Source organism: Mustela lutreola, chromosome 15 (genome assembly GCF_030435805.1).
Source record: "Mustela lutreola isolate mMusLut2 chromosome 15, mMusLut2.pri, whole genome shotgun sequence".
Lineage (NCBI taxonomy): Eukaryota > Metazoa > Chordata > Mammalia > Carnivora > Mustelidae > Mustela > Mustela lutreola.
The window spans coordinates 45,848,254-45,861,720 of NC_081304.1; the positions used below are offsets into that span (position 1 = coordinate 45,848,254).

Genomic DNA, 13,467 nt, shown 5'->3' on the forward strand with positions numbered 1-13,467 from the left:
GGAGGGTGGAAAGAGGAGCTGTCAAGAAGAGGGGATGGTACAAAGAGCAGGGGGCTCAGGGCTCCCCATAGAGTCTGTAAGGGAGAGGGCTTCATGCCCGAGAGGGAGGATCCTCTGATAGGAAGATCAGACCATCTGGTTGCCTCTCAGGAACCCAGAATGTCTTTCCAAGCACTGTACCTTGGGGTCATGCTGGCAAACCTGAGGCAGTGTCTCTCTCTTTCTCCCTTACTGGCTGGGAAGACTGGCCTCCTGGCCCTGTACCTCTGACTTGTGACTTAACAGAAACAGGATAGAGGTACAGGCCCCTCCCCAGCAGGGGTGAGGGCTCGACAGCTCACCTGAATGAGTCCCTAGCTCAAGCGAGGGTTTGGAGCCACAGCTGAAGGGGACCCAGGGGTAAACCCAGTGAGGCTGTTGGCTCCAGCAGGTACTGCCTGGTGCTTCAGCATACAATCTAGAAATAAACGTGCCAGAGATCTAAGACAGGTGTTTCCCACCGTCCCAAACCTCAGAGCCACAGATCACAGAGGAGGTCCCTTCATTGTAAACAACCCAGCACAGTGCCCAGAGCTCCTTGGCATTGGTTCCTCTGTCCACCACCCATCTTTCTTAGCACACAGATAGGTCAGTAAAGAAGGAGAAACCCACTCTTTACAGAGTGACTTGGCCAGGTAACCTAGGAAGTTGAGGCCAGGATGCTCAGGGAAAACCGGTTATGAAAGGGTTGGGGCCTGCTTTCTTGGAGTTTAAGGGAACTTCTCCATCCCCACCCATTCCTGTGCCATAGAATTAATTTCTTCTCCCCTTTTCCTGACCCTACAGAGGGTATCTAAGAATATGTGACATGCCCTTTATGCTTCCACAAACTTCTGCCAAACAGCCCAGTTCCTTAGCCCAGACACCAAATCAGCAATGAGCTACCCGCCCCCAACCTCCACTCCCTGGGAAACTAAGTCTGTGGCCTAGAACCCACCTAGCACACCCTCAACACAGCCCTAGCAGCTGCCCCCTATCTGCCACATGCCTGCCCTTGTGCCCTGCCTCCCTTGTAGCCCTCCTGGACAGGTCCCCCCCGGGTAGGAGTGCAAGGGAGCCTCACTTCTGATATTGTCTGCACACAGCTTGCCATCTGGTTCCTTGCAAACCTGGGCTCAGGGCTGCTTATTTACAGGCTAAGGTATTTGGAGCAGTGTAGGAAGGCTGAGTCAGGAAGGACAGGAAGGGCTGGAGGCTTGGGGAGGGGGGTCCCACAGAGCCCCTGTCTTGGCAGACTTGGCGTTAGGAAGCCTAACCCTGACCAGTCTCAGGGCCGAGGCTTCCAGGGTCAGAGAAGCCTCCATGCCTATGGAGCCCAGAGGCCTCAGGCCTCGTCTGGGCTTTCTCGGGGGAAATCGGGAACCAGACCAACCCAGTATATAGGCCCTGGGCCCCCAGTACTTGGGAGGGGAGAGGAGGCAGGAGAGGAGAATTGGCAGGTGGTTGGGGTTGTGATGGGAGCTCCTACCCCTGCCCCAGTCCGTAATGACAACACTGTCGAGTCCGTTCTACTAGCCGTTGCTTTTCAGGCCTGCCACATGCTTGACTTGTGCATGTGAATCAAGGGACGGGTGTCCAGACTCTCCTCCCCTTCCCCCCACCTCTCCTCCTCCTCCTGCTTCCTCCCCACAGAGCAGAGATGCTGTTCACTCTAATTCTGCTCCAGGCCAGGCACCTTTCACTCGGAGTCTTAGGGGCTGTGGGGTTCAACCATCCTGATCGTTTTTGCTTCATACTTTCCTCATGCTCAGAGGAGAGAGTCAGAGTCAAAGCTGGCCCAGCAGATCCCCCAATCCCCCCCATGTCCAGCCTGCTGCCCCTCACCCAGTCACTCCAGAGCTCCAGCTGTCTGCACTGGGTTAATTCAGAGATGCAGTGTTCAATGCTGGCTGGTTCAGCTCCTTCCTGGAGAATTAAGGTGAAGAGCATTGACCCAGGAGTCTTGCCTTGGTTGGGCCCTACTTTTGGGGCATGAGCTTGTTTCCCTATGTGCCCACCGTTCATCCTCTGCACCTGTCGCGCCCCCACCCTCACCCCCGCCTGCCCGCCTGTTGCCTGCTGCCTGCCTGGCTGGGCCTGTTCCCACCCTCCCTCTCATGACTGGCCTTTCTCTTGCCTGTTGCAAGGGCAGGAGCTGGGCTCCTGCCCCACCGAACCTGCATTTGTCCCTTCCCTCTTCTTCCCAGTTTTGGGCATGGCTTGCAACTCCTCACTCCCAGAGCCGCAGCCCTTTCCACACTGAGTATGTTCCCTTAATTTGCCTCCTGGTGGAGCTGAAGGGCCAGGTAGCTACAAAAATCCCAGCTGTGGGTCTGAGAAGAGAGCCTCAGGCCAAGACAGGGCATCTCCTGAGGGGATTGGAGGGAGCTTGGCTCTGCCCTCCCCACCAAGGCTCACTCTGACAATAATCGGGCCTAGGTCTGCTCCAGACTCCTAGCAGGGCAGGGCCCAGGCTGTGATTCATATGAAAAAGTACTGCTTGAAAAAAGTTTCTTTGTACTTCGACTTACAGCTGTCTTTCCTTCTTCTTCCCTCTTCTGTGCTATCCCGTTCTCTCCTGGCTTTATCTCCTGGTCCTTACGCTTTCTGCCCTCACTTTGCTTCGTCTTTGTGACTCACAGAGTCTCCTGCAGGCAGTGTTCTGCCCCACTTGGGCCCTAGAAACTCTCAAGGGTCTTGAGTTCTGACTCAGACCAGCTGGGCTGACTGAAAGGCTCCATCTGCTGGTGGCATAGATGTGTCCAGGGAGCCATCTTCTGAGGCTGCACTGGGCATGTTCTTCTGGGTGGTGGAACTAGGTGCCCAGCCACCGCCCCACAATGGCCTGACAGCTGTGACTTTGCCCTTCCTGCCAGCTCACCTGTGTGGGTGGAGGAGGCTGCCATGCTCAGTGCAGTCTGGCTGGGCAAGGCTGGAGAACTCAGGGGGAACCTGTGTGAGTTGGCAGCAAGGGCACCTAGCTGGGTGGGGGAACACTGCTCCTCCTTAACCTGTGACAGGTTCTAGAACCCTCAGAGGGGTAAGGTCTGGCGACCGGGACGAGTGGCTCAGGGATCCTCAGGAGCTCTGATCAGTGGAGACTCCTGATGTGGAAAGGTTCCAAGGCTTGCCACATTCCTGGCACCTTCCTGCCCAGCTCAGAGTTTGTCCAGGACGACCAGGCTGAATCGTCGAGGGCAAAGCCAGCTGGCAGCATTTTAAAGAGCTTAGGCTTTTGCTCCTTTTTTTTTTTTTTTGCTCCTCCCTCTAGAAAAACAAATGTTTTTTTCCATCGCCAATAGCAAGATGGCGAGAACAGACACAAGTATCCACAACTCTGACCAAGTATTTTATCACATGCAGAAAGACTAGGCGGAGGGTGGGAAGCATCAGGCACCCTCTCTCTCCACCATTTCCATCTCCGGGCTCTGGACCAGGCAGGTGCCACCTTGGTGGTTTTCTACCAATGGGTGACTTCATGCTGCAGCTCTGGGCACAGAGGTGGGCATGCTATAGGGTACTAGTGGGGAGGGAGGCCCGCCAGGCCCTGACCATGGCCCCCTTCCTGTCCTCAGATGCTGGTGACATGATCGAAATGCAGGGCTTCGGGCCCAGCCTGCCAACCTGGCACCTGGAGTCCCTGTGCAGCCAGGGCTCCTGTCTCTTCTGCTCCACCCGCAGCTCCCCATATGCCACTCCCAGCCACTGCAGCTGTGTCCCCGACCGGTGAGTGGGCCCTGTGGCTGGGTCTGCCTGCGTGCATTCTGCCCTTAGTGGCTGTGTCATTTGTCTGACAGGGTGGCCTCAGGCTGGACAGACGGTTCAATTTCCCTTCTGCTACCTATGTAGCTTTGACATGTTACTGAGTCACTGTGAGCCTCTATGTCTCTGAGCCTCTGTTTCCTCATCTGTAAAATGGGAATAATAGAACCTCCTTTCTAAGGTACTTGTGAGGACCAAATGAGGTGTGTGACTCAGTGCCCAGAGCTGTGCCCCACACATAGTAGGTACTCAGCATGCAGGTGCTCTCCTTCCCAATGTGTACAGGGACTCTGCCGTCAGGCTGTGCATCTGAGGGCGCACATCAGATATCTGGGCACTGCCAGGGTATATGGATGGCATTTGTGTGAGGGCCACACGCCAGCCCCTGATGCTTTCACAGGCTGTTCTCTTCTACCTGTTAACTTCATTTTTTGCCTGTGACTCCTCATGACCCTGAGATGGTTCTCTATTTTCACCTGAGGAAACCAAGATTCACTAACATGAAGTGAAGTTAGTTGCTCAAAATCTCTTGGGTGGTTGGGGGCCAGGCTAGGTCCCCAGTAGCTCCATCTAGGGTGACTGACAGACCCAGGGAGGCCACAGATGTGCTACTGGGCAGCTGGTCCTACTCCTCATACCACCCGAGCACCTTACCTGCCCCGAGGCCAGAATGTCCTCTCTCAACCTCCTCCCACCAGAGGGGCCAGTGCCCTCCCCTCTGAGCCAGGTTATTTCCACAGGTTGCCCCTCAGGCTGCTGTGTGAGAGCATGAAGAGGCAGATCGTGTCCCGGGCCTTCTATGGCTGTGAGTGTAGGGTGAGGTGGGGCCAAGAGCAGGGAGAGCTGGGGGAGGCACCATTGTCATGGGTCCTGGCTACCTCTGCCCCCCACAGGGCTGGCCTACTGCCGCCACCTGTCCACGGTACGGACCCATCTGTCAGCGCTGGTGCATCACAACATCATCCCTCCCACCCGGCCCCCGGGGGCCTCAGGGGGCCTCACCAAGGATGTGTGGAGCAAATATCAGAAGGACGAAAAGGTGCACACACTGAGGAGCCAGGGCCAGAGGCTGGGTCAAAGGGCTGGGGGTGGGGGGCAGGCAAAAGCAACAGCGAGTATGGGGCAGGCTGCCCTGGGAGTAGCTCTCATTGACTGGATGGGCATTCAAGTAAAATGTAATAGAGGTTGGGACCGAGAGCCTTGGGGTGGCCCAGGTCATGGTGGAATCTCAGACAGCTGGGTCTGTGGGCTTCTGTGGGAAGAGGGACGGACGGATCCTAGTCTGCTTCCACATTATTCTGAAACCTCGGGCAAATCTCTGTTGCCTGTCCTGGAAGGAAAGGAGGTTGAACTGGATCTCATCCAGCTGTGATCTGGGGCAGGGAGGACATGCCCGCCCCAAAGCAGGGCTGGCCTGGGCTTCAGTGGCATGACAGAATCACTGTCCCCAGCCCCCCATGGGAGGAATGGAGGCAGGGTTACCCCATGGGGCTGTAGTGACCACGGGGGCTCTATGGTCTTTCCTTCCCGGGTGCCTCAGAACTACAAGGAGCTGGAGCTGCTCCGGCAGGTTTACTATGGGGGCGTGGAGCACGAAATCCGTAAGGACGTCTGGCCCTTTCTGCTTGGCCACTACAAGTTTGGCATGAGCAAGAAAGAGATGGAGCAGGTAAGGGGAGCCCACTCCCATGGGGTACAGAGATGGGGAGCTGGGCCAAGGGGCCCCAGGGAGGGGCCTCTCAAGCCTGGCCCCTTCCCAGCTGGAAAGAAATATGGCAGAGGAAGGTGTTAGCAGAGTAGCCCTGCTGTCTTCACCGCTAGGCCCAATCCTGGTCTCCAGCTGTCCTGGGGCACTCCCCCACCTCCGTGGTCGTGGTGTGCTCTCGGACAGGTGGACTCAGCTGTGGCAGCAAGGTACAAGAGGGTGCTGGCCGAGTGGAAGGCCTGCGAGGCGGCGGTGAGGCAGCGCGAGCGGGAGGCCCAGCCAGCCACGCTCACCAAGTTCTCCTCAGGCAGCAGCATCGACAGCCACGTTCAGCGCCTCGTCCACCGAGATTCCACCATCAGCAATGACGTGAGCCTGATGGGACCTGGGGGAGCTGGGGGCAGGGGCCGCTGGCGTTCTATAGGATTAAGGTGGAGTCCTGAGCACCAGCCTGAACTCTAGGAGTCACTGGGAGAATGGCTTAATGTGTTTTGTGTGTCATTTTCTTCTGCTGAAAAGCCAGCTGACGGTCCCCCTGCCGCCCACTTCTCTGAGTGTCGCAGGAATAAAATGAGATAGTGCACTGTGTTCTGTTTTAATGGACAAACGGGGAAAGAAGCTTGGGTCAGGATTTAGGGAAGTCCTCCTTCCTTGTAGAGAGATCTTTCAAAGCTAGAAACAGGCAGCCCAGGGTTGGAGACCCAGGTCCATGGCCAGTGAGATGAGTAACTCCTTTTCTCTGGGGCTTCGTGTCCACCTCTTAGCTCTGCTGTCCTCTGACTGTGGAGGTTTCACCAAGAGCTGTTGATCAGAGACCAGGACAGAGGGCTCCCATCGGCATCTACTGGCAAGACTATCCCCCCAACCCCACCATCCACCATGGTGTCCTCTGTTCCCTATAGAACTTACAGTGCAAAGCTAGTTCAGAGCTTACGTAGTTCTCCTGGCCTCACCTTAGCCTTTAGATGAACAGCGATTTCCACACTATGGCTCCTGGGCCAAACCAGAAACAATAAGAAATTCCTATTCTTTGACTAACTTATGCTTTTTCCCTTTAAATTGTCTCTCTAGATAATGTCTAGTCTTGTTACTTTACTAAATCCTTGCACTAACGGAGAACTGAAGCTGGAACAAGACTTAAAGAAATATAACCACCAAGAGAATTCTTTGCACTCCTTTCTATGTGCCTTATTCTTACTCCCCTGTTCGTGAGCGTGCTCCCTCTCTCTGCCTTTGGGTTCTGTGCCTTCCCGGGTCTGTACTGGTGCCCCCGCTGCTTAGCCCACGAGCAGGAATAGCTTTCCTTGCTGACACTGACACAGGGCTCTGTGCTGCCTTTCCTGATTCTAACCCAATGCCTTACGCTTGTTGCCAGAGAGAAAACGCCTTTTAGCGTCCCTTTCCCTACATAGTCCAAATAGAAAATCTGTATACATATAGTCTGTATATGTCTCTTTTCTTTTTCATAGGACTTGTCCATAGTGGCAGACTGTTACAAATCTAGAACAGGTTATCTTTCACTTCTTTAAGCCCCCCTCCTAAGCTTGTGTGAAGCTCCCATAACTGATTAGGCTAGAGAAGATTCCTGTCTTGTTCTGCTAAATGTCCAATTCTGAACATAGGAAGAACCTGTTTTCCTCACACCTCCAGCCTGCTGCCCTTTGGGCTGCCCCAGCAGCCACCCCAAGGCTGGGGGTAGCCTTCATTTGTGCGCAGCTCTCCGGACCCGAGGCCACCTTGTGACTTAGGTGTTTGGAGATCTACACGTGGCTCACGTTGGCCATCCAGTGTCTGAGCCTCCAGTTCCCCTTCCTTGTGGCCACTACAGGAAGTCCTGGCATGCTTCCCACCTTTTCTCAGGCCTCAGAGAGAGGCCCAGGAGGGGGACTAGATAGGGCTAAATATGGTGTCTTTCCGCTTGCCTGGAGCCTGATCGCTTTCCAGCTGGTTGCCTGGGTCAGAAGGGGCTCGGCAAGCCGGGTGGAGGTGCATTGTGGAGGCCAGGACAAGGCCTGGTTCAGACCCCAGGAAGGAGACTGAGGGAAGGGGCTGGAGTAGGGGTATGAGCCCCACCATCTCTTCACCACCACCAGGTATTTCTCTCTGTGGATGACCTGGAGCCCCCACAGCCCCCAGGCACTGAAGACTGCAGACCGGAGCCTGCACAGGAGCTAGGAGCAGGGCCCCCGGGCACTGCCGTGGTGGGACAGCAACAGTCTGTGGAGTTTGACTCTCCGGACTCAGGACTGCCATCCTCTCGCAATTACTCCGTGGCCTCGGGCATCCAGTCAAGCATAGACGAGACGCAGAGCATGGGCTTCGAAGAGGAGGATGGCGGTGGGGAGGAAGACTCCAGCAGGCTGGGCCCAGCAGCCGGTGCTTTCCTGGAGCCCCCAGATGCCAGCCAGCAGAAGGCCTCACAGGCTAGCGAGCCAGAGGCAGGGGAGGAGCTGGCAGCCGTGTGTGCTGCTGCCTACACTGTATGTGGATGTTCCCCAGACACTGTTCACAGCCAGCCCCAGAGGCCCTCCTGACCCTGACCCTGAGGCTTGGGGACAGGGGCTGGTGGGTGGCAGGTGGGGGCACCCTGACCGCCACATAGGGGGTACTAAGCCCATCCCTCGACATCCCCTGAGGGCTCTGTCCTCAGAGTCCCGGGGTTTCTGCATTCTGCTATCTAGGGGTCCCTGCCAGCCCCCACTCACTCCTGAGGCACCCCCGCTCTTTCAGATAGAATTACTGGATACTATGGCCTTAAATCTGCACCGCATTGACAAGGATGTGCAGCGCTGTGACCGCAATTACTGGTACTTCACGCCCCCCAACCTGGAGAGGCTCAGAGACGTCATGTGCAGGTGCTACACGGGGGAGGTCAAGGTGGGGAGGGGAAGATGGTTAGGTCTGGCAGGTGCCCTGCTCCTCTCCCTTGCGCTGAATCATAATTGATGCTCTCTGCCTCTGCTCTCTGCGTTCCCTGCCGTGCTCCCCGCTCCACCCCTTTCTTTGTCTGAGGTCTGTCAATTCACAGCTTCAGCCAGACTCCTCCAGGAAACCTAGCTGATTGCCTCCTAACTGCCCCAGCCAGTTCACCATCTCTTTGCCTGAGCCCCCAAGGGCCTCAAGGACAGAAACCGTGGGCTCTCGACCATGGTCGTCCCAGTGTTTCAGGGTCGTAGAAAGACCGACTTCTGGGTAGCAGGCTGCTCTAGGGACCAGCTCCCCAGGGATCCCCACAGGGTAGAGGACAGCACACCCCCATGGTGACCATACCCTTGGCTTTTCAGCTATGTGTGGGAGCACCTGGACGTGGGCTATGTGCAGGGAATGTGTGACCTGCTTGCACCGCTCCTGGTCGTCTTGGACAACGGTGAGGGACCGAGCTGGGGTGGGGGGCAGGTAGAGCACATTCCCAGTGCTGTTGGGATTGGGCTGATGCCAGCCAGAGAGAGGAAAAGAAGATTGCTAGGTCTAGAAGGGCGGGGGTGTAAGCCAGCCCTGTCCTCTGGGCCACAGGACACCCCCTGTGAAGTGAGGCATGGGGGTCCTCTGCCTTGCCAGCCTCATTCCCATCTCCCCTCAGATCAGCTGGCCTACAGCTGTTTCAGCCACCACATGAAGCGGATGAGCCAGAACTTCCCCAATGGGGGTGCCATGGACACCCACTTTGCCAACATGCGCTCCCTCATCCAGGTGAGGTCAGCAGCTGCCCGTGGGCTGGGTACCAGGCACCGCTGGGCTCATCTGTCACCCACAGGGAGGCCAGGGAGCGTTCTCAACATGCCCTTTCCACATAAGCTCAGTATCTTTCATTCGAGAACCATTGTTTCAGCATTACAAATTGAGGGGCAATGTCAGCATATAAATATGGCGCTCCTGAAAATTGTGGTGAGCGGTGTGGTTGACAGTGAATTGAACACCCAGAAAGTGGTACAGTTCCACAAGGAGCACCTCCCTGAGAGCCGGCTGGGGCAGCAGAGCGCAGCCTCCACCTCAGGAGACTGGAGGGGCTCTCCCCAGGCAGCGCGCTGCTGGTGGCAGGTGGAGGGGCCTGTTGGGTGGGTGATGGTGGCCCCCAGAGAGGCGATGGCGGCTCAGTCCTACTCCCTTTTCTTTACTTCTGCAAGATCCTGGACTCAGAGCTGTTTGAGTTGATGCACCAGAATGGAGACTACACCCACTTTTACTTCTGTTACCGCTGGTTCTTGCTGGATTTTAAGAGAGGTAAGAGATGTGGGTGGGATGGTGGGGCTGGGCTCAGGGCGGTGGGAGACCCTCTCCCCCAGAGTCAGTGGCTGCTAACCCTCCCTGCCCTTAAGAACCATCTGGGGAGCTGGTTGGAGATGCCAGCGCCTCGGCCTCACCTGGCCCCAGCCTGAGAAAGCCTGGCTGCTTGGGCATCCACAGTTTTAAAAGCTCCTTCAGTGATTCCAAAGTGCTGCCAACAGTCACCCTCAGCCAGCGTTTCTGGGAGCTGTTTTCCAGCCAAGTTTCTCAAGCAGCAAGGCCCGTCCAAGTAGAGCTGCTCTGGGTGACAAGTGTCCAAGAAGTCCATCCCTGAGGAGAAGGGCCAGGGCATGACCTTGGCCCTGGAACCCTCCTCTTGGACTAGGTTCTGTGTAGTGGGGAGACTCCTAGGACTTGGGTCCCTGGGGCTCTGTCTCTACCTTTGGCTCCATTTGGGCTCTTGGGGAGCCAGGCTCAGCCTTAGCCTCCGACTGTCCCTAGAGCTGCTCTACGAGGATGTGTTCGCTGTGTGGGAGGTGATCTGGGCAGCCCGGCACATCTCGTCAGAGCACTTTGTCCTGTTCATCGCCCTGGCCCTGGTGGAGGCCTACCGCGAGATCGTCCGCGACAACAACATGGACTTCACCGACGTCATCAGGTTCTTCAATGGTAGGAGCTGCCCCAGCCATCCTGGATGCCCCCAGTGGGAGCATGGGGGTCCCCACTCCTGGCCTGGGCAGGGCTGGAAGGGCTCCCGTCCCTGGAAGCAGGTGGAACAGCAGGGTGGGTGGCTACAGGGCTCCTCCCAGACGCCTGTCCCTGTCCCGGCAACCCTACAGCTGTGTGTGTGTCCCCCAGAACGGGCCGAGCATCATGACGCCCAGGAGATCCTGCAGATTGCCCGGGAGCTCGTCCACAAGGTGCAGATGCTCATAGAGAACAAGTAATGGCTGCAGCCGGGAAGTGGCGGCCGACTAGAGCCCGGGCTCCAGGCCCAAGCACAGGGCAGGGAGTGGGGCAGCGGCACGGAGACTGCCAGACCCCCAGCCAGCCCTGCCTGCCCACTCACTTTCCTAATAAAGTGCTTGTGAGCCTGGGATCCAACTCTGGGCAGCGCTAGCCTTGCGGGGTCACAAGTCAGGGGGCTGGATGCCTCAGGCTGGAAGGGAAGGGGACGGGTTGGCCTCAGGGAGTGAATGCCTTGGGGGACACCTACTCTGCTCCCCTCTCAGACACCTGGGAATAGCCCCCCGTCACCTGCAGCCTCAGCCTGGACTGCTCTCACAGCCTCTCCTAGCTCAGCCTGGGGCCCTGTAGAGTTAACAGGGCTGTAGCTGCCTGCCTCCCCACCCTCGCCCAACCCTGCATGGGTCATGTGGGCAAACGGATTCTGTGCTGGATCTCTTCTTCGAGTCCCTTGGCAGGCGACGTGCATGTGCCCACCCCAGCCCCAATGCAGGCTGCCAGCTTGGGCCTGGGTCCCGGGTGCAGGAGTCCAAAGATGTGGGCCCTGGGTGGGAGCAGTCCTCCACAGCTGCACTGCCACTACCTCTGGCTGCCCGAGGTGACCCCATGTCCTGCCCCGGCCCCACGGGGTGCCTGCGTGCACCCGCACGGTTTCACTTTCACCCCCTGGCTCTTGCTTTATGCATTAGTTGCTTCCCTGATAACAGTGTGACACTTTGGCCAGCCGGATGATCTAGAATGCAGGAGGAGCACTTCCCTCTCGAGAGGAATTCCAGGGTAACTCTTGAGGGAGGAAATCCTCTCATAGCCTCCTCTCAGGAACAGGCCCTGGAGCTTCGGGGCAGTCCATCGCCAATCTCAGGCATGAGTCCCTGGGTCTGGGGGAAGGGGAGGTTGCTTGGATCTCCTGTTTGTCCCTGGTGAGAAGCAAGGCCAGCTCTGCCTGCCCCAATGCTTCTCAGGGTGCAGAGAGGCCTAGAGACCCAGGAACCCCCTTGGAGGAGCCTCACTCGCAGGGGTGCTAGGAAGGGCCTGGCTCCTTGGCACACTGCTTGCTCTGCCATCCCCTCTTCTCCTCCACCCCTAAACACGTGAGGCTAAGGCTTTGCCCTGGGGCCAGGAGGCCACTCTACCACAGTGGTGAGGGCCTGTCCTGCAGTCACTTCGGTCTGGAGACTTCCTGCATCTGAGGAACAGGGAAAGGGCCCCATGGCCCTCCTGCCTCCAGTACAGTCTCCCCAGCCCATCCCTGTCCTGGGCACTGCCTAGCCCATCTGGGGACCAGCTGCCCCACTGCCTACCCCTGTTGTCTGTGAGTCCTTGGCTGCCACCAGGCATGGTGGCCCTTGTGTGCCTGCCTTAGTAACTCAGTGGTTTTGTGAGAAGCAGAGTGTTTGTTTTTGTTTTTCCTTGGAAACTATACTCTTCAGTGTTAACAGACCAATAAACATAGCATTTGGCAATGCCTGAGCCTCTGGGAGCTGCTTGGGGGTTGGCACTAGACAGTGAGTGTCAGCACTCCCTATCCCCCCGGCTGGGCTTCTGGGACCAGAGGGAATTCTACAGCCACAGCGATAGGTCTGCTGGCCCTCCAATTGTGGAAGCCCTGCCCACACAGAGCTGCTAAATGGAAGCACCTGGATTCCTACTCAGGCCCCTGGCAGGCTCCAGCTGGGGAGTTTCTGCCTATCTTTAAGATCCAGTGATAGCCCTCAGATGACACTGGGTCAGCACGGCCAGAGGCTGAGGCTTCATCTTTCTCCTCAGTGCCAGACAGTGGGACACTAACCCTAACTATAGGCTTTCCCTAAAGTCAAGGGATGCCTCTCTTCCTGTTAGCTACCAGCAGAGGGAGCTAGCATCTCACAAGCGAAGGGGCTGGCCGCGTTGTTGGGCCGAGGAGGGGCACCGGATGGGCCTTTCTTGAGGTTAGCGTTTTCTCAGAGAAGGGGACCCCAAGACATTCGTGGCCATCCCGTCCTTCCCTAAGGATAACCCCTCCCAGGAAGAGAAGCTAACTTCATTCCTCTGGCTGGGACTGGGAGTGGGGAAGCTGTAGTCGGGGAGCTGGATGAGGCAGCCTGTCTATAGCTAAGCCGCTTTCTTCCCTCCATGCTTCCTCCTGCCACAGCCTGCCAAAGGGCTGGGTTCCCCTAACTTGGGACAGATGCAGTTCTAAGGACAAAGGTCTTCCAGGCCCATCTTAGGACATGGTTCTCTGAGTCCTGACTTCCAACTTCTTATTCTTTTCCCATATGGACTCCCCAGATGACCTGGCCTGACTTAGCACCTCAGAAGCATCTCCCTTCTCAGGAAGCCTCTCCCCTTTCCTTGCACTGATCCCCAATCCCCGACCCCCCGGGGGTCCTCCACCTTTCCTATTGGAACTTTCTTCAGTTGGGGATAGCTAGCTCTTTGGCAGGCCCCAAGGCAGAGTGGCACACGCTGGGAAACCCTGCCCAGAGCTCTGACTCCCCATGCTCCCAGGCTAGCTGTGTGACCACAACACATCACTCAGCCACCTCTAACCTGTTTCCTTACCTGCCAGAACAGGGCTAGTTCTTGGCTTATGTATTCCACTGTGCTGTGAAGAGATGAAACAAGATAGTGTTTGTACGAATGGTTTGAGGAAGTATTACAAAAGCGTAAGGAAGACCAGCACTGCAGTTCTCAAGGCTTGCTGAGGACTGAACGTTGGTGTCAGAACTGGAAGGCCATGTCTTCTAAAACCGACCAGCATGGAAGCTGCTGGAGGACCCATTTGAGGGTCGCCGACAGGGTGAGACCCCCGG

At 57.0% G+C, this 13,467-nt stretch overlaps 1 protein-coding gene across 10 annotated transcripts in view; it reads left to right on the forward strand.

Annotated features, from left to right (window-relative positions):
- Positions 1-12,140, forward strand: part of SGSM2 (small G protein signaling modulator 2) — a 36,256-nt gene extending 24,116 nt beyond the window's left edge. For 7 of the 10 annotated variants that reach the window (XM_059150398.1, XM_059150404.1, XM_059150399.1 and 4 more), the window contains 12 exons: positions 3,594-3,744; positions 4,521-4,585; positions 4,674-4,819; positions 5,321-5,449; positions 5,672-5,854; positions 7,579-7,965; positions 8,216-8,340; positions 8,770-8,852; positions 9,066-9,175; positions 9,610-9,706; positions 10,211-10,378; positions 10,568-12,140. In XM_059150398.1, coding sequence (XP_059006381.1) covers positions 3,594-3,744; positions 4,521-4,585; positions 4,674-4,819; positions 5,321-5,449; positions 5,672-5,854; positions 7,579-7,965; positions 8,216-8,340; positions 8,770-8,852; positions 9,066-9,175; positions 9,610-9,706; positions 10,211-10,378; positions 10,568-10,656 — 1,733 coding nt within the window. In that variant the 3' untranslated portion in view covers positions 10,657-12,140. Of the gene's footprint in view, positions 1-3,593; positions 3,745-4,520; positions 4,586-4,673; positions 4,820-5,320; positions 5,450-5,671; positions 5,855-7,578; positions 7,966-8,215; positions 8,341-8,769; positions 8,853-9,065; positions 9,176-9,609; positions 9,707-10,210; positions 10,379-10,548 lie in introns of those variants that run through there. The other 3 variants (XM_059150401.1, XR_009348295.1, XR_009348296.1) reach the window with 3 other exon arrangements.
- Positions 12,141-13,467: the final 1,327 nt, after the last annotated feature.